Source organism: Macaca mulatta, chromosome 17, assembly GCF_049350105.2.
Source record: "Macaca mulatta isolate MMU2019108-1 chromosome 17, T2T-MMU8v2.0, whole genome shotgun sequence".
In the NCBI taxonomy this organism is placed as follows: domain Eukaryota; kingdom Metazoa; phylum Chordata; class Mammalia; order Primates; family Cercopithecidae; genus Macaca; species Macaca mulatta.
In genome coordinates, this window is record NC_133422.1 from 92682153 (window position 1) to 92708089 (window position 25937).

Genomic DNA, 25937 nt, shown 5'->3' on the forward strand with positions numbered 1-25937 from the left:
CGCTCAGGAGCTGGCCCCTCCTCCCGGCCAGGCCTCAGGCCCATCGCCGCGGCCGGGCCCGCCGGCCGGCTCCTCCCGCTGTCCCCGCGACGCAGCCCCGGCCCCAGCCCAGGCCTCGACCCGGACCACGACCCCGATCCCAGCCCTGGCCCGGCTGCGTAGCCGCCAGCCGACCCCACCCGCGCACAGCCGGCGGCCCACGGCGCGCGGCCAGTGACGGCACCGCAGGGTGCGTGGCCAATCAGCGCGGCCCCCGAGGAGGCGGCCTCGGCCCCGCCCCCCTGCGCCCAGGGCCAGTGAGGCGCCGGCGCCGGCGGCCGCGGCGGGGTGAGAGGCCGCGAGGCCCCGCCCCGTCCTCCCCTTTCCCCTTTGCCCCGCCCTTCCCGCCCGGCCCCCCCACAGCCCCGCGCCGCCGCTGGTGCCGGTCCCCGCGCTGGGCCCGCCCCCGCCCCTCCCGCGGCCCGCGAGCGCGCCTCACGGCTCCTGTCTCCCCTCCCTCCTTCTCTCTCACGCCTAGCGCAATGGCGGCGGCCGCGGCGGAGCAGCAACAGTTCTACCTGCTCCTGGGAAACCTGCTCAGCCCCGACAATGTGGTCCGGAAACAGGCAGAGGTAACCGAGTTCACCGCCCCCGTCTCCGCGCCCTGGCCGGCGCGCCGACCCTTTCCCGACGCCGGCAGCGCCGGGCCTCGGCCGGTCCGCGGCGGCCGCGCAGGCTGGGCCCGGCGGGCGGCGGCCGCGCAGCCCACGTGTGAGGCGGCCCGCGGCTCCCGGTCGTGCCCCCGGGCTTTTCCGGCCATTGCTGCCGCGGCGCCCGACACCAGTTACCTCCCTGCCGCCGCTCGCACCCACGTGCGGCCGCTCCCGACGCGCTGCCCCAGTCCAGGTGTGGGGTGCCGGGCGGGCCCGGGGCCCCAACTTCGCTGGCCACCCCCTTTCCGAGCTCCCCGCTCGCCCCTTTCCCGCTTTCTCCCAGCGGGAGCCCCCACCGCCTTTCCAGCTGCTGTCTCCACCCAGCCTAGCGCTGTGGGTCTCCCAAACCCTGGCTGCTACCTTACCCGTCACGCCTGCTTCTACCCCCTGCTCATCTCCCACACCGTCTGTCCCTCTCTTTTTAAATGTGTACCCTTCCTTGTCGCTGCTGCCTTTTTTCATTTAGTTCTTTCTCATTTTAGTTCCTAACATCAGAAGCCAGATTTCCCTACCCCTTTCCACCCCCAGTTCTGTGAAGTTGCCTTTAGGGTTTCTTTCTATGCAGTTTCCACCTTACTCTGGGCATGTAATACACTTACTCTGCTCTTCCTTCAGACAAATTTTCTTTGCTCTCTAGAGAATCGTGGGATAAATGGGATGTAGTGGGACTTCCGTTGTTTAACTGGGCCAGTACCATATGTTTAAGTCTTCAACTTCATTAAATATAACCGTAATCTGTTTTTTCAAACCACCTCTTGTTCCTGGCCTCCAAAATGTGGAGATACTTTCAAGTGACAGTAATTTAAATATATCTGTAAGCTCATTTACCGGGTTCACTGGAAGACTGATGTTACATCGTCAGCGTTGAGACCACGATTATTATGGGATATTTCCAGGGGAGGGAGAAACTTTCCAGTTTCTTAGCTGACCGCTAAACTTGGTTATATATGGGTTTTTTTGCAACCATGAGATTGAAGAGTTTTATAAGATTAAATGAAGGATGTTCAGCCGGATATTTTTAAAGAGCAAAAATTAATTTTGCATATAGCCAATGAAACTGACTACAGGTCCTCTTCTGAACACAGGCCTGAAGACTTTTCCAGGTGTCCTTAAAACAAGTGTTAATCCTTGTTTTGAATAGATGGTGGATGTGCTGGTTATACTTAGAGGTTTTATATTAAGTGAAGTAAACACACCCAAAATTCTGTTCTATATGAAGAGGCATTTTCAACTATTCACTTTATTTTATATATGTAATACATGTTCAGGGTAAAAATTCAAACAGTGAATAGGTTCTTATCCCATTTCCCAAAGGTGACCACTTTTAAGTGTCTCGTGAGTCTTTCCTGAAATTTTAACATACACATTGATTTTTTACTTGAATGGGCTTATAATACTATTTACACTATTTTGCAACTTGAATTTTTCACTCAGTATATTTCACATTGCCTCATAGGTGAGTTTTTTGGTCAGCTATAGATTATACATCATATGGATAGATATTTATATAAGCAACCTTCTATGAAATGGATATTGTGGTTTCCAGTGACCTGCTCTTTTAAAAATAGTGTTATGCACAGGAGTACATATATACCTATCTTTGCATACTTTCCCAGGTTTACTTGGAGAATACTGAAAAGTAGGATTTGTTCCTAGAAGTAATATGCATGTATTGCATCAATTTGCCTTGGGGATATGATGATGCTTAAAAAGAAAAAATTAATGCTTTCTGCTAACTCTTGAGATAATTTTTCGCCAAAATAAGTTTTTAATCCCAACGTATAATAGAAATTTCCATGTGTTACAAAGCAGAACAGCATTGTAATTAGTAAGCTAGTTTAATTCTCCCTCTTCCCTCCAGTTGCTTAAGTCTCTATTGTCAAGCCTAGTGGGGAATCTCTCTTCTATTGAACTAAATACCAGTGTCTGGTTTAGCTTGAATTCCAGTTGGTGCCTGTTGTAAATCTTTTATCACTTACATCACATTGGGGATAGTTATCAGCATTCAGCACATTTTCTCATAAAGAATAATTGGAAATAAGTACTGTTATTCTCTTAGTCTCTTTATTCCTAGTGAAAACATTCAGATACTAGGATTTTACTTTCTTTGTATATCCTGAGAATATATTAATATGTAAAGTAAGTATCACAGTACTTACTGTGATACAGAATTTTCTAATTTGACCCCCAAAAAAATAAATGTTAAGAGAAGTTCTCTGGTGCCATGTAATGTCCTTTTCTTTTTTGCCTAATGAAATAAGCGTGTTATAACAAATCAAATGAAATAAAATTAGCGTTAAGTCTGATACAGCAAATATAGAAATATTTTCTATGAACTGAAAAATTGGCCAGGGCTCAGTAAATATCTTTGTAATTTACTCATTCAAAATAAAAATACTTAGTTGACACATAAATACCAAACTGTTGACTAAGTTGACTTCTTTTGTATTCAAATATGGTTATATATTTGGTTGATATCATTGAAGGGATGTCAAAACTCTAAAAAGTTAAAACTGTTTTCATCGTATACGCCATTCAATAGGCTTTATAGTTTATTTCTTTTTTTTAAAACCTGTAAGGATATTAACTTTATAGAAAATGTTTCTCATTTGAAGAAACATATGTGAATGTCCCTAAGTCTCAGAATACAATAACTATTGAATAAATAGTTGACAAGTAGTACAGAGTATTCATGGTATTTATCACTAGACATTTTTATACGACATAAGCTTAAGTATTTATTAATCATATGCATGGATTTTGTTTTTTTTACTAAGGTTCTCCATACAGAATTTGTTCCTCATTGATTCTAATAGAGAATTTCATTGAGTGTTTTTTGTAGAGATGGGGTCTTGCTGTGTTGCCCAGGCTGGTCTTGAACTCCTGGCCTCAAGTGATCCTCCCATCTCCCAAAGTGTTGGAATTACAGGCATGAGCCACCACACGCAGCCCGTTGTTGAGATTTCAATAGACAGCGGATAACAGTGAAAAATATACCTGATTGTTGAGGAACCAGGGTGTTAATAGATAAAAGTCATGCATCCCCTTTTACTTTTCCTCATACAAGGTAGGCTCACTATAAATATTTATGGAATGAGATGAGTACATATGAGCATTTCTTCATGGGCAGGGAAGAGGCAGAGGAGAAGTCTTTGCATTGTGTAAATTGTATGAGGTGGAATCAGATAGAATTGAAATTTTTTTTGCCACAACACTGGTAACATTCATTGAACCTAAGGACTAGTGCTAGGAATAGTATTAGAAACAATCTTTATAATTCTTTTATGCTGATGTGCTGGGTACTCAGATACAAAGATAAAGAGTTACCATTCCTGTCTGTGTGGAACTTAGACTGTTTAACCATTATCCTTTTTTTTTTTTTTTTAATTATTATACTTTAAGTTCTAGGGTACATGTGCATAACGTGCAAGTTTGTTACATATGTATACTTGTGCCATGTTGCTGTGCTGCACCCATCAACTCATCAGCACCCATCAACTCGTCTAACCATTATCCTTGACCATTGTGATGGTATTGATGTAATACTGTATTTGGATTACCACAATGGAACATATCAGATGGAGAGAACCCTCTCTCAACAGAAGTCATCTGTCACTCATACTAAACTCTCCCACCATTGGCTTCTAATTCATTATGGAGTAGAGTTTAATATTTGACCCAATGTTGAGTCTACTAGAGTTAGACCAACAGTCTACATAGTCAAACCAACAATTCCCCCTGGGCAAGAGTAGGGAGCTTCAGGATTTATATTAGGTTTTCTGAGAGTGATAGCCTAGTAAAGAAGTGTTTGGCCGGGCACAGTGGCTCATGCCTGTAATCCCAGTACTTTGGGAGGCCGAGGCGGGTGGATCACGAGGTCAGGAGTTCAAGACCAGCCTGGCCAAGATGGTGAAACCCCGTCTCTACTAAAAATACAAACAAATTAGCCAGGCACAGTGGCAGGTGCCTGTAATCCCACCTACTCGGGAGACTGAGGCAGGAGAATCGCTTGAACCTGGACAGCAGAGGTTGCAGTGAACCAAAATCGCGGCACTGCACTCCAGCCTGGGCTACAGAGTGAGACTCCATCTCAAAAAAAAAAAAAAAAAGTTTTTGCAAAAACTTGATTTAGACTACTGGAAATTTAAGTGTTAAACATTGTTCACATTACCAGTGTATAAGTGGCTAAGTTGGGTGCTTTTTATTGTATAGTGAGATACTTTTTAAATGAAAACATTATACTGCTGGTATAAGGTAAATATTAAGTGAAAAGTCTCAAAGGTACATAACCAGGGCCGGGCGCGGTGGCTCCAGCCTGTAATCCCAGCACTTTGGGAGGCCGAGACGGGCGAATCACGAGGTCAGGAGATCGAGACCATCCTGGCTAACACGGTGAAACCCCGTCTCTACTAAAAAATACAAAAAACTAGCCAGGCGAGGTGGCGGCGCCTGTAGTCCCAGCTACTCGGGAGGCTGAGGCAGGAGAATGGCGTGAACCCGGGAGGCGGAGCTTGCAGTGAGCCGAGATCTGGCCACTGCACTCCAGCCTGGGCGACAGAGCGAGACTCCATCTCAAAAAAAAAAAGACAAGAAAAGAAAAGAAAGATACATAACCATTTTCGCATTGAGCTTGTGGGTGTCTTTACCTAAGTTATGTCTTCTGGATAAGGAAATTCAGACCATCTTCTCAGCTGTGAGTGCTTTTTGGCACAGGTTTCAGCATTGTTATGATCCTATGTGCTTTTTACTAGAATGGGAACTTGAGGTTATCAGAAGATCTTGAATTCTCCTTTCCCCCAAAATCTGTTCTTCCCCAGACAGATCTGTTTGAAAAGTTTGAAAACTGTGTAGCACTGCATAAATATAATGGTGGTTTAATGAAGTGAAACAGCTTTCAGTACCAGAGAGATTTTGAATATGGTTGGCCTTAGAGGACCAGAGTTCTGTCTGCTATTCATTGTCTGTGATCTTGGGCAAGTCATTAACTTATAAGCTTTTATTTCCTTATCTGTTAATATCTCAGGGATGCCATGGGACACTTAGTAAAAGGTTTAAGGTAGATATGGATTCAAAATAGCCTTGTTTTTCCTCCCTTGTCACTTCGTTCCAGAGAAGCCGCGTAGATATAGAGATGTGGTAGCAATGAGAGCAGGTAAGCTCTAAAGAAATTAATGTTACCCACGTAAGACTCAACTCTAAATTGCTGGATAAGAATGGATTATCTATTTACTAGGAGGCTTCTTAGAGGAAGCAGTTCCAAGTGTACTTAAGTTGATTTCTTTTCCACAGTGAGCGAATTAGAATTCTTGCATATGAATCTGCACTTCTCTGGACAGCATATAGTTGGTTCTTGTTTTTTAATCCATTCTGATCATCTGTCTTTTAATTGGTGTCAACTTTTTGTTGTTAACCAATTTGTTGCGATTTTACATTATTAACAGAGTATAGAGTGTCCTGAGTCACAAACCTCTTGCTAATAGATTTACAAAAGACATTAAAGCCTCCTGGCCAAATTGATCCTGACCACATTCATTTATCTATGTAGTATGGTTTTAGTATGATCCTTGCTTGGAAGAAAATGTAGCATAAAGGATTTGAATACTTTGTTTCTCTGACTTATTTCCAGGTGTGTGTCTGGTGGTTCTAAGTAGTGGTAATTTGAACCAGTTGTACATCATCCAGTCTAAAAAATGTTAACAAAACAGTTTCTCATGATGTAAGGTGATTTTAAGTGAGCACTAATATTGGCAGCACAATGGCTTAAGTCACATTTGGCAATTTTTTGGCCCTCTTAGACCTTGAGTTTTGTTAACCAGGGATCATAAGTTGGGAAAACATGCACACACATTAGAGACATTTATTTAAGAGATACAGGTAGAAAGGAACTTGAGAACAACCCTTTGGACATCTTCTCTTTCCCAACATATCTGAAGTGTATTTCATGTCACAGAAGGTGTTAACACCAGACCTAGATTAAATAATTTCTCGTGCATCCTTCCCACTCTTCATTTCTTTCATTGATTTACTCATGAAGTTTTCTAACGTTCTTTCCTAACCATTTTTTCTTCCCACGCAGGAAACCTATGAGAATATCCCAGGCCAGTCAAAGATCACATTCCTCTTACAAGCCATCAGAAATACGACAGCTGCTGAAGAGGTACTACCTTAATATTTGTGACTATTACATTCTTAGAAAATAAGATGATGATCGTAGTAGAAGTGAGAATTGTGATTTACCACATAGACTTTACTAGAACTTTGTACTTATTATTTACTAAAAGCTACTTAGGAATTATAGTGTAATTTTTTAAGTACTTTGTATTAATGATAATTGCCTTTTTTCCATATAAGATAATGTGTCTAGGGTAGATGAAGGTTAATGGTTTTATAAATTGCATAAGAATTATTAAAGTGATTTGATTTGATTGATTGATTGATTTTGAGATGGAGTTTCACTCTGTTGCCCAGGCTTGAGTGCACTGGCACCATCTCGGCTCACTGCAACCTCTGCCTCCTGGGTTCAAGCAATTCTCCTGCCTCAGCCTCCCGAGTAGTAACTGGGATTACAAGTCTGCGCCACCACGCCTGGTTAATTTTTGTGTTTTTAGTAGAGACGGGGTTTCACCATGTTGGCCAGGCTGGTCTCGAACTCCTCACCTCAAGTGATCCACCCCCGTCAGCCTCCCAAAGTGCTGGGATTACAGACATGAGCCGCCATACCCAGCCTAATTGAAGTGCTTTTTGCAGCTAAAAATCTTTCCTTGAAACAATTTATTCTGAAGAAGTAAATTAGTTCAGTGTTTTGATGTGTTATCAATGTTTTGAAAAAACATTTTTTTCCAATCTTTAAAAATTTATGCTTATAACCATCTCTAGATAAGTGTATGTACTAAAGATACACTTAGGAATGGAGACATTTTCTAGAATATTTTATTAGAATCATGGTTTTTAGCTAATTACCTACTTCCTATACCAAATTCAAATTTGTTTTCATTTTAAGAATTATTTTTGCCTGTGGTAAAAACAAGGCTGTTTTCTGGGATTTTATAGTTTCATACTTCTGATTGAGGCATTTCGTAGCTAATTTTCTTCCCCCCACCCCCAATTATAAGTTAATATCCTCATAAATATTGAATGCCATTGAATATGTGTACTTTGGAAAAGGTATTAAAATACCCAAGTCTAGAAAACCATTCTACCTACAAAACATTACATTTAGAGTTCATAGTGTAAGAATTTTTTGCTAGCAGTCAAACTATATGTAAAATGCTTATCCTTGATGGAAATAAGTCATGCCAAACTTTTACATTATGTTTCACCTGACTTCTTCCAGTCAATCCATTTTCTCTAAGCAGATGAATAGTCTATCAGTTTAGACTAGCAACTTCATGTTCTCCCAACCACTTTAAAAGCCATATGAAAGTATCCCAGGTTTTTTTTCCTAGATGACAAGAGGTGCTTTTTTTGCTTTTGTAGCATGTTTTTTTCTGTAACTCAAAATGGATGTCAAATGTGAATAACCCTATATAGGGTGACTTCTATCACTAAAAACAGATGACTGTTTTAATTCTTGAAGATTAGTGCAAGTTAGCTAGTAAACAATTTAAAGCCAAGAATAATAATGAAAATTATTGAATTTTAATTTTAAAAACTTGTATTAAGCCTTATTTAAATCTTAACTTGATTTAAGAATTAGATGATTATTGTGAATTAGTGACAGCATCTTGATTATATCTTTAGTTTTTGGTATATGTGTGGGAAGAATTGCACGTGAGTTTTAACCACTTTTATAAGAATTGTAACCACTTTGAATTATTTCTAGAACATGTTAAATATTTGTAAAGGTTTCTACCTACCATAAATGTTTCAATAAAAAGATTTTTCAGTGAAAAGTAGTGGAGAAAAAAAATTATCAATTTTATTTGTATAGCTTAACATTTTTTGTTGGTCAAATTCCCAAAGTAATTATAGTGATAATGAGTAACATCAACTTGGAGAAATCAAGAGCGGGAAAGATTAGGTGCAGTATTCCCAATAGTTTATTGGTTCGATTTGATAAAATTTGAGTATGGCATTTGTCTTAGCTTTTCTTTTGATAATCTCAAGAAATGTTAAACAGAAAATGCCAAACTTAATTACACAGATTTGAAAATGAAAATCCAAGAATACACATGTTGAGATGGATTAGCACTTTTTAGGTATTGGGAACTTGTAATGTTTGTTTGCATGAAAGAAGCATTTTATCTAAGATGTTAATCAAAGGGCAGTTATGTAACAAGTTAAGTCAGTCTGGGAGCCTGAGGTTGGGTGGGAAAGGCACTTGATATTCTAGAATGAGACCAGACAGAGAGGTAGGAAAAGAGCATTCATTATAGGGTTTACAGTTTAAGTTTTGTTTTTCTCCCAAATAATGTGTTAAAAATAGGGATTAAAGACAGGTTTATCATTGCTAAGATATGTGTTCGTAATTGAATTGTAATGTGATTAGGAGTTCTCCTCACCTTGAGTACAAATGGCTTATTTTGTGGCACTAAGAAAATAAGTCTATGTAATAGATAATGTAATTAGAAATAGTTATATTTACTTCTTTAGAAAATTAGCAAGGCGCTTTTGAAATATAAAAATACAATAGTGAAATACATCAATGGCAGAGTGAATCTAGTTATTAACAATGTTGTCTATTTATAGGCTAGACAAATGGCCGCCGTTCTCCTAAGACGCCTCTTGTCCTCTGCATTTGATGAAGTCTATCCAGCACTTCCCTCTGATGTTCAGACTGCCATCAAGAGTGAGCTGCTCATGATTATTCAGATGGAAACACAATCTAGTATGAGGAAAAAAGTTTGTGATATTGCGGCAGAACTGGCCAGAAATTTAATAGGTGTGTATGCAGGTGCACTCATGTTACCAAAAACATGGGTATATCCTTCCTTTTTTTTTTTTTTAGTGGAATCTTACAGTAAGACTCATAAGTACCTGAGTAGCATTTATTCTGTTTAAAATGAGTGTGCTTGTGGATTTTGCATTTAGAGCCAGAAATTACAGACAGATGTTTGTGAAATCCAGTCATAGGACTTACCTGTTGGTATTCAAAGTACCCATGTGAGGCTAGGCACAGTGGCTCACGTCTGTAATCTCAGCACTTTAGGAGGCCAGGGTGGGCACATCGCTTGGGTCCAGCAGTTCAAGACGAGCCTGGGCAACATGGCAAAACCCCATCTCTACAAAAAATTAGTGGGCATGATGGTGTGCACCTGTAGTCCCAGTTACTTGGGAGGCTGAGATGGGAGATCACCCCAGAAGCTGGAGACTGCAGTAAGCCGTGATCATGCCACTGCACTCCAGCCTGGGCAACAAAGCAAGATTCTGTCTCAAAAAAAAAAAAAAAAAAAATCCATGTGGAAAAGTAATTTTATAATTTGCTTGAAAATGGACAGTTATATTTCCTTCTAAATCTATAATGTTTTAGAAGCACGGGCTAATTAATGGTATAACCTACTTTGTACATTAAACTTGCCAGTTGAACTAAAAATCAGTGACTCCAGTGCTTTTGCTGTTGTATATGTATGCTGATAAATATATACATATACTGTTATGCAGCCATATACTATGTCTTTGTTTTGTTTTGTTTCTGTTTTTTTTTAAGAGACAGAGTTTCACTCTTACTGCCCAGGCTGGAGTGCAATGGTGCGATCTTAGCTCACCACAACCTCTGCCTCCCAGGTTCAAGTGATTTTCCTGCCTCAGCCTCCTGAGTAGCTGGAATTAGCTGGTGGCATGCACCACTACGCCCGGCTAATATTTTTTTGTATTTTTAAGGTTTCTCCATGTTGGTCAGGCTGGTCTGGAACTCCCGACTTTAGGTGAGATGTCCATCTCAGCCTCCCAAAGTGATAGGATTATAGTTGTGAGCCACTGTGCCCAGCCTACTGTGTACATTTTTATTGCCCAAAAAATATTTTTTTAAGTGAGGTAAAAGGCAAACATCATAAAATGCATTTTACTAAAGGTAAAAATCCTTTTTGGCCAACTAAAAATAATAATAATGTAATTGAACATGCTACTTTTTTATCTTGCTGCAAAAAGCTTTATTTCCATTTGGTCTAGGGCTTGGGAGAGATCTCCAGCGTGGTGGCTGGAGGGAGAGGCTCAGACAGAAACCCTGATAGTTTGAGGGGGACCCTCAGAGGTTCCTGGGCTTTTAGTGTTGTTTGATGATGAGCCTTTCGAAGAGACACTTGCCCAGCTCAACCTAGGAGCCAGCTAGCCTGTGGAGGTTGGTCACATGGTCACCCATCTTAATGAGTTTCACTTCCTCATCTAGGAAGTGGCTCTCCTAGAAGTCACAGAGATGGGAATCTGTGCAGGCAGAACCCACGGCATGAAGATCCAAAAGGGCCTGGTTCCTGGTTCAAGTTCTTCTCCAGGGCCATGACAGCTTCCATGGTGTCTCGGGTTTTGTCCCACTCATCTTTTTTACTTCCTGCTCGTAGAAGAGAGTGTGGCCACCACTGTCTTTTTTTTTTTTTTTGGACAGGCATTTATAAGTGTGATTGTAAGTGCAGCTTGTTTAGATGGCATTTTTAATAGTTGAAGATCAAGGTTAAATGGAACATTATTATTGATTGAGCTTAGTACATTATGACACTAATTTTAAAATCTCATCAACCAGTAATGCAGTAAGTTCTTGTTCAATTCAGCCAGCAGATTATATGCTTTCTTATATCAACCATTTCTTAGAAACTAATGGGGAATGTGTCAATTCTTTATATTTTAGATGAGTTCAAATTAATTTTTTTAGACAGAGTTTTGCTCTGTTGCCCCGGCTTGAGTTCAGTGGTGTGATCACGGCTTACTGCAACCTCCACCTCCCGAGTTCAAGTGATTCTCCTGCCTCAGCCTCCCATACGCCCAGCAATTTTTGTATTTTTTTAGTAGAGATGGTGCCAACTGGCTTTCACCCTGTTGGTCAGGCTAGTCTTGAATGCCTAACCTCAAATGGTCTGCCCTCCTTGGCCTCCCTAAGTGCTGAGATTATAGGCATGAGCCATAGCACCTGGCCCTAATTTTGAATATTTTTAAATTGTTCAGAAAACTCTACTTTCCAGTTTTAAGTATGTAAATATGAATTTTTATAGGTGACATCATTTCTTATTCAGAAACACTTAACAATGCAAACCTTTCCAAAGTGTTCAAAGTGCTCTCATAGATTTTTTTTTAAGCTACTATTTTATTTCCCCTCAAAGTATCATCTTTAGGTTGAAGAGACATTTAATGTCAGCTTAGCAGCACACTTGTCATTTCACAAGAGTTCAAATATGGGGGGAAGTTTAAAAAGAAAACATCTGTAATTCATCTGTGAGTTGTGTAACTTTTAAGGTCTTTGCAACAGTCTAACCATAGTCTCATAAATGGCACAGTAGATTTTTGTGGTCACTCATTTTTATTATAAAGTATTTAAAATCTCCTAATCTTGTTAAATAATAAACATATTAATAACATCCTCTGGCACTATTTGCACCAAACTGCAAAGTGTGAGCACCCTGTGTGAGTCCTGAGATTCTAACCCTAATTTCTTCTCAAGTTCCAAAGTAATCGTTACTTTGATTTCAAGACCTTGCCACCAAATACTAGCTTTGCCTACTTTTTCAACTCTTTAATGACAATGGTATATATAAAGGAGTCAAGCAATCAGATATTTGTACAGTTAAAAGTGCTGCCTTCTCTTCAAATTCCGCTCCTTAGAAATAACCTCTGCGGGCCAGGCGCGGTGGCTCATGCCTGTAATCCTAGTACTTTGGGAGGCAGAGGCAGTTGGATCACCCGAGGTCAGGAGTTTGAGACCAGCCTGGCCAACATGGCAAAACCTCGTCTCTACTGAAAATACAAAAATTAGCCAGGCATGGTGTCAGGTGCCTGTAATCCCAGCTACTCAGGAGGCTGAGGTAGGAGAATCGCTTGAACCCTGGAGGTGGAGGTTGCAGTGAGCCAAGATCACGCCATTGCACTGCAGCCTGGGTAAAAGAGCGAAACTCCATCTCAAAAGAAAGAACCTCTGCTGATACCTGATTAACCCAAATACAGAGTTGTTTGGTTTGTTGGTTTGTTGGTTTTTTTTTTTTTTTAACACGATTATGATGCCATTTTTATGGCTAAAGGACAGAATGTTATGGAGTTTTTAAAACTGGCAAAAGTGACATTTTTCGCTACGCCATGTTTTGAATGAGGCTTATGAAAGGATTTACTCCTAGAATATTGAAGTTCTGACTTACACACTTCATGTCTGGATTTCTTTACTTTTAGATGAAGATGGCAATAACCAGTGGCCCGAAGGTTTGAAGTTCCTTTTTGATTCGGTCAGCTCTCAAAATGTGGGACTACGAGAAGCTGCCCTTCACATTTTCTGGTATATACATTCATCTAGTTTTTTGAGACATTTGATTTCATGAATGCCCTAAACACCTTTTAATTGATTATTTTAGCCTAATTTAACTTTATACTTAAAATCGAAATAATGCCTTTACATAAGCTTTGTTTGTATTTGTATTGGAAGCAAAAATTTTTTTAAAGGGCCTTTTATTTCATGTTGTGATCTTTTTTGTACACAAAGGTTCTCTACAGCTTGCTTGCTTTCTCTTTGTCTTTTATGATTCTGAAAGTTTTATTGAACAGTTTCCTCTCGTTTATTTGGAGATTAACACAATACTGAATGTAGCTTTTCAAAAACCACATTAATAATGGTGTCTTGAAGAGGAGAAGGAGAATGCAGGTGAATCCCCATTATGTTTTCTGAATCTTCTGTGGCCAAATTTTATAATATTTTAACAAACATGTATATTTATAATCAAATAGTCTAAGTTTAGAATTAAGTGATTATTCTTTGCCCCACTGTGTTATATTTTTCTACTACACCTAAAATGTGATCAAGATCATACACATTTTAGGCATTATATCATTTTCTACTTTAGTTGTCTTATGTATCTTTGTTAATATCAGTAATTCAGATTAGAGAATGCAGATGGTCAGAGAGCATAGTTACTGTAGTTTTCATCTGAAAACCTGTGGTTGCTCTTGTCCCATCCTGCACTCCAGGTCAGCTTTCGACTGAGACAGAGTAATAAGGATAAAAGCATGTAGCTGGGAATGGGCTGTTGAGTAGCCTCTACTCCCAGCCCAGACTTCTCCAGTATGTTTTCATTCACTTAACCCAAAAACAGGATTGCTTAGAAAATGGGTAGATGATGTTCAACCTATGGATTAATGCGTACTGAGTCAGGTAAACAAACAGTTCATTAGAGATTCTAGCTCATACTTTACCAAGATATTAATATAATGTAGCTTTTAAAGAATGTTTGGATTATCTTTTAGGAACTTCCCTGGAATTTTTGGGAACCAGCAGCAGCACTATTTAGACGTCATCAAACGGATGTTAGTTCAGTGTATGCAAGATCAGGAACACCCGTCGGTAAATAATTTCAATCCTATTAATATTGCCATCGATTTTAATCTAATTTGTGAAAGAAATTAGTGTATTAGGAGGTTTTTACTTTTATACTTTAAAATGTAAACACCAGTTTTACTGATAAAGAATAATTTGATCTTGAGTAAGAAAGCTTGAATTTGCGTTTATCAAAAATTTCTCATACTTGACATTTTTTCCTCTTCATTTTAGATTAGAACTTTATCTGCTAGAGCTACAGCTGCATTTATACTTGCAAATGAGCATAATGTTGCTCTGTTCAAACATTTTGCAGACTTGCTACCAGGATTTCTACAGGTATGAAAACAGTATAGAATAAATCATAATTATACCTTACTTGGTTCTTTAATGCATTCAATCATTTATGCAATAAATTCATATTGCTTATTATGAATTTATATATGAATATTTATAAGCAATAAATTCATATTGCTTATTATGTTCTGGCACTGGGGATACAAGAGTGAACAAAACATGCAGATCTCAGTCTCCATTGAGCTTATGGTTACTGCCTTTGAAAGACATTTTTAGTCTCTTAAATATTTATACTTATAAAATTTTCCTGTAAAGTAAATGGTGTAAGCAGTTATATGCTTATTATTGAATATATGGTCATGTAGATTATTTCCGTTAAATCAGTCAAATAACCTGTGAGATTTAAGGTCCATTTTACATAAGGAGAAACTACTCTTAACTACAGGGTGTGTAAGTTTGTATTATAATGTAAGTTTATGGTTAATTCACATTATCATTAAGGATGTTAATGTTTTAAGGATACTTTCTGCTTTAATCAGAAAGCAAAATAAGATTAGACAAGATAGAGTATATATTCAGGGCAACTTGAGTCTATGCTCCTGGGGAAAAAAAATTTATATTAATTAAAATAAAATTTAAAAGATTGTACAAGTTAGTGGTTCCCAATCTTCAGACTCCAAACTCCTTTTTTATGACAATTTTTAGTAATTTTTCAAATACTCTTCTAAAGATGAAATGCATAAGTAATGTAACATATATGTGCACAATTTTTTAGAATATATATATGGCCTTAACTAAATATAAAGAACTACAAAGAAAACATGTAATAAAATGGCTTGCTTTTCCTTATGTGAATGGTCAGACAAGACTACACTAAAAGACATAATAGACTAGGTGGTTTCCAAGTGATCTATACAAATGTAATAGCTAAAACTGGACTGATAACAAAGATATTGGTAAGTCAAACACCACAGTTCCCATTAGAATTGGTGATAAGATTTCCTAAAATAGTAAGGTTCTGAACAAAGCAATGTAGAGAGTGAGTCTCTCTTATTCAGAATACTTGGGAATAGAAGTGTTTCGGATCTCAAAATTTTTTCAAATTTTGAAACACTGTGTTTGTGTTACACTTACCAGTTGAGCATCTCAAGTCAGAAATCCGAAATACTCAAATGCGCATTTCCTTTGAGTGACGTGTCTGTGTTCAAAAAGTTGAGGATTTCAGAGCATTTTGGATTTGGGATGTTCCACCTGTATGTATCCATTCTTGATTGATACAGTAGTTACATTGCGGGGGGATAACAGTTGTTGAAACCAGACAAAACATAATTTGTGAGTTAGGCTCTAGGTTCAGATCACTATAAAGAGTTTTTCCTTTTTATAAATGTCTGGGGTTTGTACAAATGTGAAATGCATAATGAGAAGATCATGTAAGTCCCTTGTGCTTGTGTCTCAGGTCAGGACATTTAGTATCCATGGCCTTTGCCCATCCTCAACCGTGTGACCATCAGGAAATATCTCCTGGGTGGAAAACCATTCCCCTTGAGAACCACTGAGTTAGAGAGGATTTAGAGGAGCTAAAATTGAAGGTTTCCACATGATAAAAGTTTATTTAAAGGATTTAGTGAAACTTCTCTCCCCATGCTATCACAATTAAAAGATAGTTTTGTGACAGAACATTAACTATAACATATTATTGCTTTAGTAGTTTATTATCTGAAATCTCTAGTTACTTTTGAAATCTAATCCCGGTTTTCTTCCTCTGGATTTAGAGTAAGTTTAAATGTTTACCACAACTTTTAAGAGTTGTTATTCTGAAATTGATAATGATAAACACAAAATGCATACTTTAATACCACAGTGACAAGACTTAACATCCAAGATAAATAAAATGGGTAATATTGGACACTTTATAGGTTCTAGTACTTACTGTGCGTATGAAAACAACTAGGACATGGATATAAGAAAGGACAGAAGAGCCGAGTGTCATGGCCACACATGTGGTCCTGGCTACTCAGGAGTCTGAGGCACAAGAGTTGGAGGGTACTGTGAGCTGTGGTCGTGCCACCATACTCCAGCCTGGGTGACAGAGCGAGACTTTATTGCTGAAAAAATAAAAGGACAAAGGAAAGGGACTCCTGGTTATAAAAAAGTAATTCCTTGGCAGCCTTAAGTATTGTAATGGTTATTATAGTTTCACTGATTTTCATTTTGACTTAAATGTAAGTCTGTTTTGTATGTTTCTAGTTAACATCCATTGAAAGGAAGGTATATATGTGCCTGCAGGTAGAATATTTGCATAATATAGATTGCTAAATTACTTAGTGAAAAATAGTTTAGTAATATTTCTCTATTGTCAGCATCTTAGGAATGTTTTGGCTAAGGAGGCATCGTAAAGTGAATCTTCAACACAGACTTTCTATTTCATCTTTTCTAGGCTGTAAATGACTCGTGCTACCAGAATGATGATTCTGTCCTAAAATCCCTTGTTGAGATTGCAGATACTGTTCCAAAGTATTTGCGTCCTCACTTGGAAGCAACTCTACAGCTAAGTCTAAAGGTAAATTAAGTACGTTAGTAAACGTTCTGTTTGTTATTTGCAGGGACTAATCTAAACTATTAAATGTATACAAATATGTCTTCTTTGTAGTTGTGTGGAGACACTAGCCTCAACAATATGCAACGCCAGCTTGCCCTTGAAGTTATTGTCACCCTCTCTGAGACTGCAGCTGCTATGTTAAGAAAACATACCAATATTGTTGCACAGACTAGTAAGTCAACAGTCTTCAGATAGTTTATGTGTAATGTGGCCAAATTTTTGGATAAATTTGCTGAGGGTTGTGTAATTTCTCAGATTGTTGAGAATATAATGAATATCCTTTTAGAATCAGATGAATTTGGGAAAATGCATCTCAATACATGCAAGCGTGGACCCCCACATTGTGATTATGCCTTTAAGACTTTGCAGGCACCCTGAAATCTGGTGTTAAAAATAACATTTCTAGAGTGAACCGTGACAGACTCTATCATTTATATGTTAAATATTGGGCACAGTTAATACAGTCAAAAACAATTCAGCAGGGATATATAGATATACAGTAGCGAACTGCAAACCAAAATAATGTGTGTTACCAGTGAAGATAGGATTAGAACAAGGTCTAACACTCTAGTCGTGGCTCTGTTCACTATATTACATTGCTTTTGTTTTATAGACCCTCATTGCAGCAGAAACTTAAATGGCTATTGTGCTATGGAAATACTACTTTAAAGTTTCATTGTGCTGGGATAAGGACTTGAGAACTAACCTGATCATTTTCTGGCCTAGCCATTTCTTAATGAGCTAATGAGTACTTGAACACTTAATTTAGAGGGTAAATACATCACCAGATTTATTTCGTAGTGGTACCTACCTTTTGTCTTACACTGAGGTAGTGGTTGGAATTTTAGAAACATTCCCATTAAAGTCAGGAACAAGAAAAATATCTCCTTTATCACTGTTCGTGTTGTACTGACTGCCCCAGCTGATGCATTAAGAGATAAAAATAAGTTATAAGAATTAGAAACGATGGCCGGGTGCGGTGACTCATGCCTGTAATCCCAGGACTTCGGGAGGCTGAGGCAGGCAGATCACTTGAGGTCAGGAGTTCGAGACCAGCCTGGCTAACATGCTAAAACCCCATTTCTACTAAAAACACAAAAAATTAGCTAGGTGTGATGGTGCATGCCTGTAATCCCAGCTACTCAGGAGTCTGAGGCAAGAGAATTGCTTGAATCCAGGAGGCGGAGATTGCAGTGATCCCAGATTGCACCATTGCACTTCAGCTTGGGCAACAAGAGTGAAACTTGTCTCAAAAAAAAAGAATTAGAAACAAAAATATTGCTTATTTGTAGGCTATGAGGTTATCGTCTACAAAAAATTTTAAAGACTAAACAGATAAACTGCTAATCAAAGGGTTAAGCAAGATCCTTAGATATGAGAGCATTTTATTGTAAGTGTTCCATTATACGTAGTAATCACTTAGAAAATTTTATAGGCATGAGTTGTAGTAACTGGGAATAAATCAAAAGGTATATAAGACTTATATGGAGAATGTTGAATAACATATTGAAAGACTAATACAAGAACGAAGTGTCAGTTCTCAAATTAATCTAGGGTTATGATAGAACGATCCTGAAATTCTTCTGAAAGAACATAGGGCCTGGAGTAGCCAAGACAATTTTGACAAATAAAGTGGAGATCTTGCCCCATCAACTCTGTGAATTTAGAATGCATTGATGATGCGGGTGTTGACAATGGATTGGATGGAACAAAGGATAGAGTGTAGGAGAGGATCCACTCACCTGGGAACAAAGCCATTTTTAAAAAGATAATTGATCGAAAGTTCTTAGGACCCCACATACTGGCTCAGGCCTGTAATCCCAGCACTTTGGAAAGCCAAGGTGGGCAAATCGCGTGTCCTCCTGAGTTTGAGACCAGCCTGGGCAACGTGACAAAACCCTGTCTCTGCCAAAAATACAAAAATTAGTCGGGCATGGTGGCACACGCCTGTGATTCCAGCTACTCAGGAGACTGAGATGGAGGATTGCTGGAGCCCAAGAGGTCAAAGCTGCGGTGAGCCAAGATCACTCCAGCCTGGGTGACAGAGCGAGACCCTGTCTCAAAAAAAAAAAAAGTTGCTGGAATAACTGGTTCATTCTTTTTTTTTTTTTTTTTTTTAATAGGTTTATGGGGAACAGGTGGTGTTTGGTTTAGTGGTGATTTTTGTGATTTTGGTGCATCCATGACGGGAGCAGTGTACGCTGTACCCAGTGTTTAGTCTTTTATCCCTCACTCCCCTCCCCACCTTTCCCCTGAGTCCCCAAAGTCCATTGTATCATTATTATGCCTTTGCATCCTCATAGCTCAGCTCCCACTTAAGAGTTGAGAATATAACTGGTTATTTCTATGGAGAAAAAATTTCAACTCTAGACAGCTTATTAAAAAAATAATTTGGGTTCTACTGAAGACCTGAATATCACCTTGCACACTAGAACTAGTTAAAAAAATTAAATTAAGAACTAAATATTACAGATACATTTTATAAGTAATGCTTAATAGTAGATTAAGACTGCATTTTAAGACTGAAGCATTTTAAGACTGAATCACAAACCATTGATGTAAACATTGCCAAATTTGTAAATGTTAAAACAGTTTTTTGACCAATCAGATATACCATAAACGAACTGAAAAGCCACAGACTGGAAGAAAATAATTACAGTGCACACAATCAACAGTTTTGTTATCTAGAGAATACACAAAGGCTGAGAAGAGGAAATTCATTGCTCTTTTTGTTTAAGATGGGGTCTCGCTCTGTCACCCAGGCTAGAGTGCAGTGACGTGATCTCAGCTCACTGCAGCCTCCCAGGTAGCTGGGACTACAGGCACATGCCACCACACCTGGCTAATTTTTGTTTTTTGGTAGAGATAGGGTTTTACCATGTTGCCCAGGCTGATCTTGAACTCCTGGGCTCAAGGGATCCTCCCACCTCAGCCTCCCAAAGTGCTGGGATAACAGGTGTGCACCAGCAGGCCCAGCCAGGAAATTCATAAAAGAGGGATCTGAGATATCTAATGAACCCTGCTAAGTCTCAATAAAAACCAGTGTAATTGTGGAATACAAGTTGCCCAAAAGTTTGACAATATCAATTGTTGATGAAAGATGTAGAACCAAGAGGACGCTTATTCCGGCCACAGGGCACTTCACACATTTTTGTGAAATAATACAGACCTCCACTGAAACGTCACATAGTTTCTGCAACAGCTGTGCAGAGCACAGCTTGTTTGGTAATTATTATTATTATTATTTTTTTTTTTTTTTTGAGATGGAGTCTCACTCTGTCACCCAGGCTGGAGTGCAGTGGCTCATGTGATCTTGGCTCACAGCAAGCTCCACCTCCCAGGTTCACGCCATTCTCCTGCCTCAGCCTCCCGAGTAGCTGGGATTACAGGCGTCCGCCACCACGCCCGGCTAATTTTTTTGTATTTGGGGTTTCACCATGTTAGCCAGGATGGTCTCGATCTCCTGACCTTGTGATCTGCCCGCCTTGGCCTCCCAAAGTGCTGGGATTATAGGCATAAGCCACTGCGCCTGGCCTTGCTTGGTAATTTTTTAGTACTATTTGAAGGTAGTAATAACGATTTCATGCCTAGACTCATGCTTGTCAGAGAGAAGATGTAATAATCTCATCAAAGCAAATTTTATAGGAGGAATAAATTGGAAACAACTAAAATGTTTATCAGCTGGACAGTGGGTAGTATGTTTATATAATGGAATGCTATTAATTAAATTGAAATGCTTATGTGTTGAGAAAAAAGCAAATTGCCAAGGTGCATATATTATGAAACCATTTATTATATAAAAAATCGAATCTTGAAATAGTACTGTAATTTTGTATAGAGATATAGATCTGTAGTTCAAGTGTGAAAAAAACAATTGAGGAATGTGAAACATCTGTTTTGTGATGTTGCTTCTTACCTCTGGTGACCGGGGGAGAATGTAATTGGATTTGGGAATTTCATAGGAGGGTTTGACTTATGAATGTTACTTTTTAAAGAAAAGATAAAAGCAAATATGACAAAAGGTTAAAATTTAACAAACCAGGTTTTGGGGGCACAGACAAATAATTGTTCTGTCTTACTCTCTTAGAGGCAAAGTGAAATATTAAAATTCTTGTTATAAATAGTGGTATGTGTAAAATAAAGTCACAGTCTTCAGATGTGAAATAATTGTTTACTTTAGTTCCTCAGATGTTAGCAATGATGGTTGATTTGGAAGAAGATGAGGACTGGGCAAATGCAGATGAACTAGAAGATGATGATTTTGACAGGTAATCAAACATAGTGTCCAGGGTGGCAGTGAGAGCCCTAGGGCTCCAAGGCCCATCTCTTCACCATTGCACCCTGTAACCTGAAGGTAAACTTTTAAGCCTGGAATATGGGGCACTTTGCCTTGCTGTTGTATGTATTGCTGTGTCACATTTTATAGATAGTATTTTCTTTAGTTTTCATATATAACATATTAATAAAATTTATGTTCCTTGAAAGTTCATAAAAATACTTTAATAGTTAATACATAAAGTTGTATTTTGTAATCAGGAATGGAAAGATACCTACAACAACAAACAAGGAAGTTTTTTAAAAAAAGTATGACATGAAAACAGCAAATAAAGTAGCTGTGTTTTTAACTGTCTTACTCTAAATTATTTCCAAGGTTTTTTTTGTTTTTTTGTTTTTTTAGTTTGAGTATCTTTTAAAACATGTATAAAGAAGCTTTTTTGTGATAAATGCTTTTATAGGCAAAGACTTCCCTTAGAATAATTGTTTCAACAAAATTCCCTGCGATACACATCATATTTTCCTAGTAAAAAGTAGTTTAACTTCAGGATAGACAGGATCCAGTGGTGAAAAGATTAAAAGTCACACCAGGTGACAGTAATACTGGAATTACTATTGTACTTATTTATTTCAGCTTAGGAAGTCCCATGAATACAGGAAAAGTCAACCAAAATCTGTACTCACTGTGCAGTAGTAATGAATGTATATTGAAACATAGCACCTCAGAGTTCTGTTACTTTAATCAACTTTATTAGTAGTCCCAGAGGTATATTACAGATGCAGAAAGGGAGATTGAAGATTGAGTGATTTGTCTGAGGTTATGTAGCCAGTTAATGTACTGGGGTTAATTACTATTTCTTTCATTCTTCCCAGTGCATTATCCTACCACTTTTTCTTTAAAAAAGCTGAAATTGGCCGGGTGTGGTGGCTCGCGCCTGTAATCCCAGCACTCTGGTAGGCAGAGGCGGGCAGATCACATGAGGTCAGGAGTTCGAGACCAGCCTGACCAACATGTTGAAACACCATCTCTACTAAAAATACAAAAATTAGCCGCACCTGGTGGCAAACACCTGTAATCCCAGCTACTCGGGAGGCTGAGCTAGGAGAATCTCTTGAACCTGGGAGGCGGAGGTTGCAGTGAGCTGAGATCACGTCATTGCACCCCAGCCTGGGCCACAGAGCGAGACTCTGTCGCAAAAAAAAAAAAGGAGCTGAAATTATTCGCCCGAAAGACTTGGAGTCAGTATAAACTACTAGGTTAATAAAAGAAAAAATTAAAGACATTTGTCTTTAGAATGTATGGTGCATTTTTGATACTTAATCCCATTATTAAAAATGACTGATTTCTGGCTTTAATACTGTTTTGAAGTATATGAAAGTAATCTTTCACTGGAAACACCTGATAATGGCTGAAGAGAAGACCAGGGCTAGCTTGAATTTCCTTTCTGGTTCAGTTACTGTAATGTGCTGCTACTTGTCCTTTAATTTGCCCTGTAAATGGCACTTAAATTTATACAGTTTAAGAAACTTTGTTTTCTAGACTAGGTGAATAAGATTTTCTAATTTGTGAGTAAACAGGGCATGAATATATTTTCAAGGGGAGATTTTTTAAGTCTAAAAACCTGTTCTGAAGGTAATTTATAGCTTCATTTTTATAGTATTGTCTTTACACAGTAAAGATAATGCATGTGAAATTCACTACTGATCTTCCAGTTCTAAGCCAGGATAAGTCCAAATGCTTTTATGCCCACATCCCTTCAGCTTTCAGAGGAAACAGTAGAATTGTGTTTACATAACTATGCATAGTTTCTGGCAGTGCAGTTTGCACCCCTTTAAAGGTGAATAAACTCAGTGGGGAAAATTATACATTCTCTGCACCCTTTTCAGTTTTCCATGTTCTGTTCATTGACAAGTTTGAAGACTGTATTTCTAGGAAATGAAATACACAAGGCTCTTTCAACACTGCTTTTACTGGAGTGTTGAAAGTGTCAGAAGCTGTTTCTGAGAACAGTTTTTAGCCAGTAGGGGGTGAGGATGGTCTTGAAAAATAAGATTCAGGCCAGGCACAGTGGCTCACGCCTGTAATCCCAGCACTTTGGGAGGCTGAGGTGGGTGGATCACGAGGTCGGGAGATCGAGACCATCCTGGCTAACATGGTGAAACCCCATCTCTGCTAAAACTACAAAAAAATTAGCCAGGCGTGGTGGCGGGCGCCTGTAGTCCCAGCTACTCGGGAGGCTGAGGCAGGAGAATGGCGTGAACCCAGGAGGCGGAGTTTGCAGTGAGCTGAGATCGCGCCACTGCACTTCAGCCTGGGCGACAGAGTGAGACTCTGTCTCAAAAAAGAAAAGAAAAGAAAAATAAGATTCAGACATGACTTTCTAAACTATGGTGGATCATGATAAAAGCAATTACTCTTTTTTTTCTTTACTAAGCTATAGGGTTTTTAAACCCCTAATTTCAGTTCCACATTTAAAGACAGCTTGAATTCTTTCTCAGTCTTAGTTTAATAATAATACGATTAGACGTATGTCTGTAGAGTCTACTATTTATTTTGTATTTCAGATATATTGAATACATAATTTTGTTTATGTGTTTAGCAATGCAGTTGCAGGCGAGAGTGCTCTAGACCGAATGGCTTGTGGACTTGGTGGAAAGCTCGTTCTGCCGATGATCAAGGAACACATTATGCAAATGCTTCAAAATCGTAAGCTATGTCCTTCAAATGCTAGAATAGTGAAGTTGTGCCCTTTCTAAAGCTTAAATTCTAAGATATGTTTAGACTGTTAAAAATTAATCTTGGCTAGGCATGGTGGCTCACACCTGTAATCCCAGTACTTTGGGAGGCCAAGGCAGGCGGAACACGAGGTCAGGAGATCGTGACCATCCTGGCTAACATGATGAAACCCTGTCTCTACTAAAACAAAAAAATTAGCCAGGCGTGGTGGCGGGTGCCTGTAGTCCCAGCTACTTGTGAGGCTGAGGCAGGAGAATGACGTGAGCCCAGGAGGCAGAGGTTGCCGTGAGCCAAGATCATGCCACTGCACTCCAGCCTGGGCGACAGATCAAGACTCCATCAAAAAAAAAAAATTAATCTTGTCTTTTTACCATCCATATTTAACCCAATTCATTGACATGAAATTGTCAATCCCAAAGAAAATGTACAGATTTACTTCCTTGCCAAAAATATTTAGATTTGAATTTGAAAGTGACATTATTTGAACTTTTAAGAAATATTAGAATGTTTGAATCATATAATCTTCTTTCATCCGTTATCTTTTATTTTTAAAAGAAGAAATTCTATCTAATGTTATCAAAAAAGAAACTCTTTCTTTTTTTGCCCCTGACTGAGGTGATGGTGGAAGCCCACCTGCCTTGGAGGGCAGCTGTTGCTGTTATTGCTGTTGCTGCTGGTGGTGGTGTTGACATGGGATTTCGCTATGTTGCCCAGGCTGGTCTCAAACTCCTGGCCTCAAGCAGTCCTCCTGCCTCAGCCTCCCAGAGTGCTTGGATTATAGGCATGAGCTACCATACCCGGCCATCCTTTTTTATTTCTGTGAATATTTCCCTACTATTTGGTCAGTTACCTTTGTACCTATAATATATATCAATCCCAAAGTTGATTATTGTATATGTTTTATTTTCATTTGTCTTTTTTAATTATAAATTAATGTGTTCTTTTCTTAAATTAAAATGCAGAAGTTTTAAGTTAGAAATTTGTTGGTTTGTCTGGTTTTTGGTGGAGTCTCACTCTATTGCCCAGGGTGATGTGATCTCAGCTCACTGCAGCCTCCACCCGCTGGGTTCAAGCGATTCTCCTGCCCTTGCCTCCTGAGTAACTAGGACTACAGGCACATGCCACCATGCCCAGCTAATTTTTTTTTTTTTTTTTTTTTTTTGAGACAGAATCTCATTGTCAACCAGGCTGGAGTGCAGTGGTGCAGTCTTGGCTCACTATAATGTTCACCTCCCAGTTTCAAGCAATTCTCCTGTCTCAGCCTCCCAAGTAGCTGGGATTACAGGCATATACCACCACACCCAGCTAATTTTTGTACTTTTAGTAGAGACGGAGTTTCTCCATGTTGGCCAGGCTGGTCTCAAACTCCTAACCTCAAGTGATCCGCCCACCTCGGCCTCCCAAAATGCTGGGATTACCGCATGAGCCACTGCACCCAGCCTAATTTTTGTATTTTTAGTAGAGATGGGGTTTCAGTATGTTGGCCAGGCTGATCTTGAACTCCTGACCTTAAGTGATCTGCCTGTCTCGGCCTCCGAAAGTACTGGGATTACAGGCGTGAGCCACTGTGCCCGGCCAACTTGCAAGGTTTTAAATTCATATTCACAGGTAACCATTGTTAACAGCTCTCTGAGACTTTCCTCTGACCTCATTTATGCATATACGGAGGGGATTTTTAAAGTGAATATACTGTATGGACACATCATATTTTTTAAGCTTTTGCTCAACAGTTTGTCGTATCACCACGTAACAGCCTACCTCATTTTTTTTTTAATTGCCACATACATTCCACAATCCCTATTCCATGCTAATTGTTTTTATTGATTACAAATAATAATGTAAACACTCTTCTACAGGAATTCTGGCTTACCTTGTGTGAATATTTTTATAGAGTAGATT

General features: G+C 39.1%; 1 protein-coding gene across 1 annotated transcript in view; it reads left to right on the top strand.

The window, feature by feature from the left end:
- Positions 1-499: 499 nt before the first annotated feature.
- IPO5 (importin 5) overlaps positions 500-25937 on the top strand; it is a 46345-nt gene continuing 20907 nt past the window's right edge. Inside the window, exons 1-10 of the mRNA XM_002800812.4 lie at positions 500-611; positions 6769-6849; positions 9381-9573; positions 12996-13098; positions 14061-14157; positions 14365-14469; positions 16865-16987; positions 17078-17198; positions 21207-21294; positions 23902-24008. Coding sequence (XP_002800858.3) covers positions 522-611; positions 6769-6849; positions 9381-9573; positions 12996-13098; positions 14061-14157; positions 14365-14469; positions 16865-16987; positions 17078-17198; positions 21207-21294; positions 23902-24008 — 1108 coding nt within the window. The 5' untranslated portion in view covers positions 500-521. The remainder of the gene's footprint in view (positions 612-6768; positions 6850-9380; positions 9574-12995; positions 13099-14060; positions 14158-14364; positions 14470-16864; positions 16988-17077; positions 17199-21206; positions 21295-23901; positions 24009-25937) is intronic.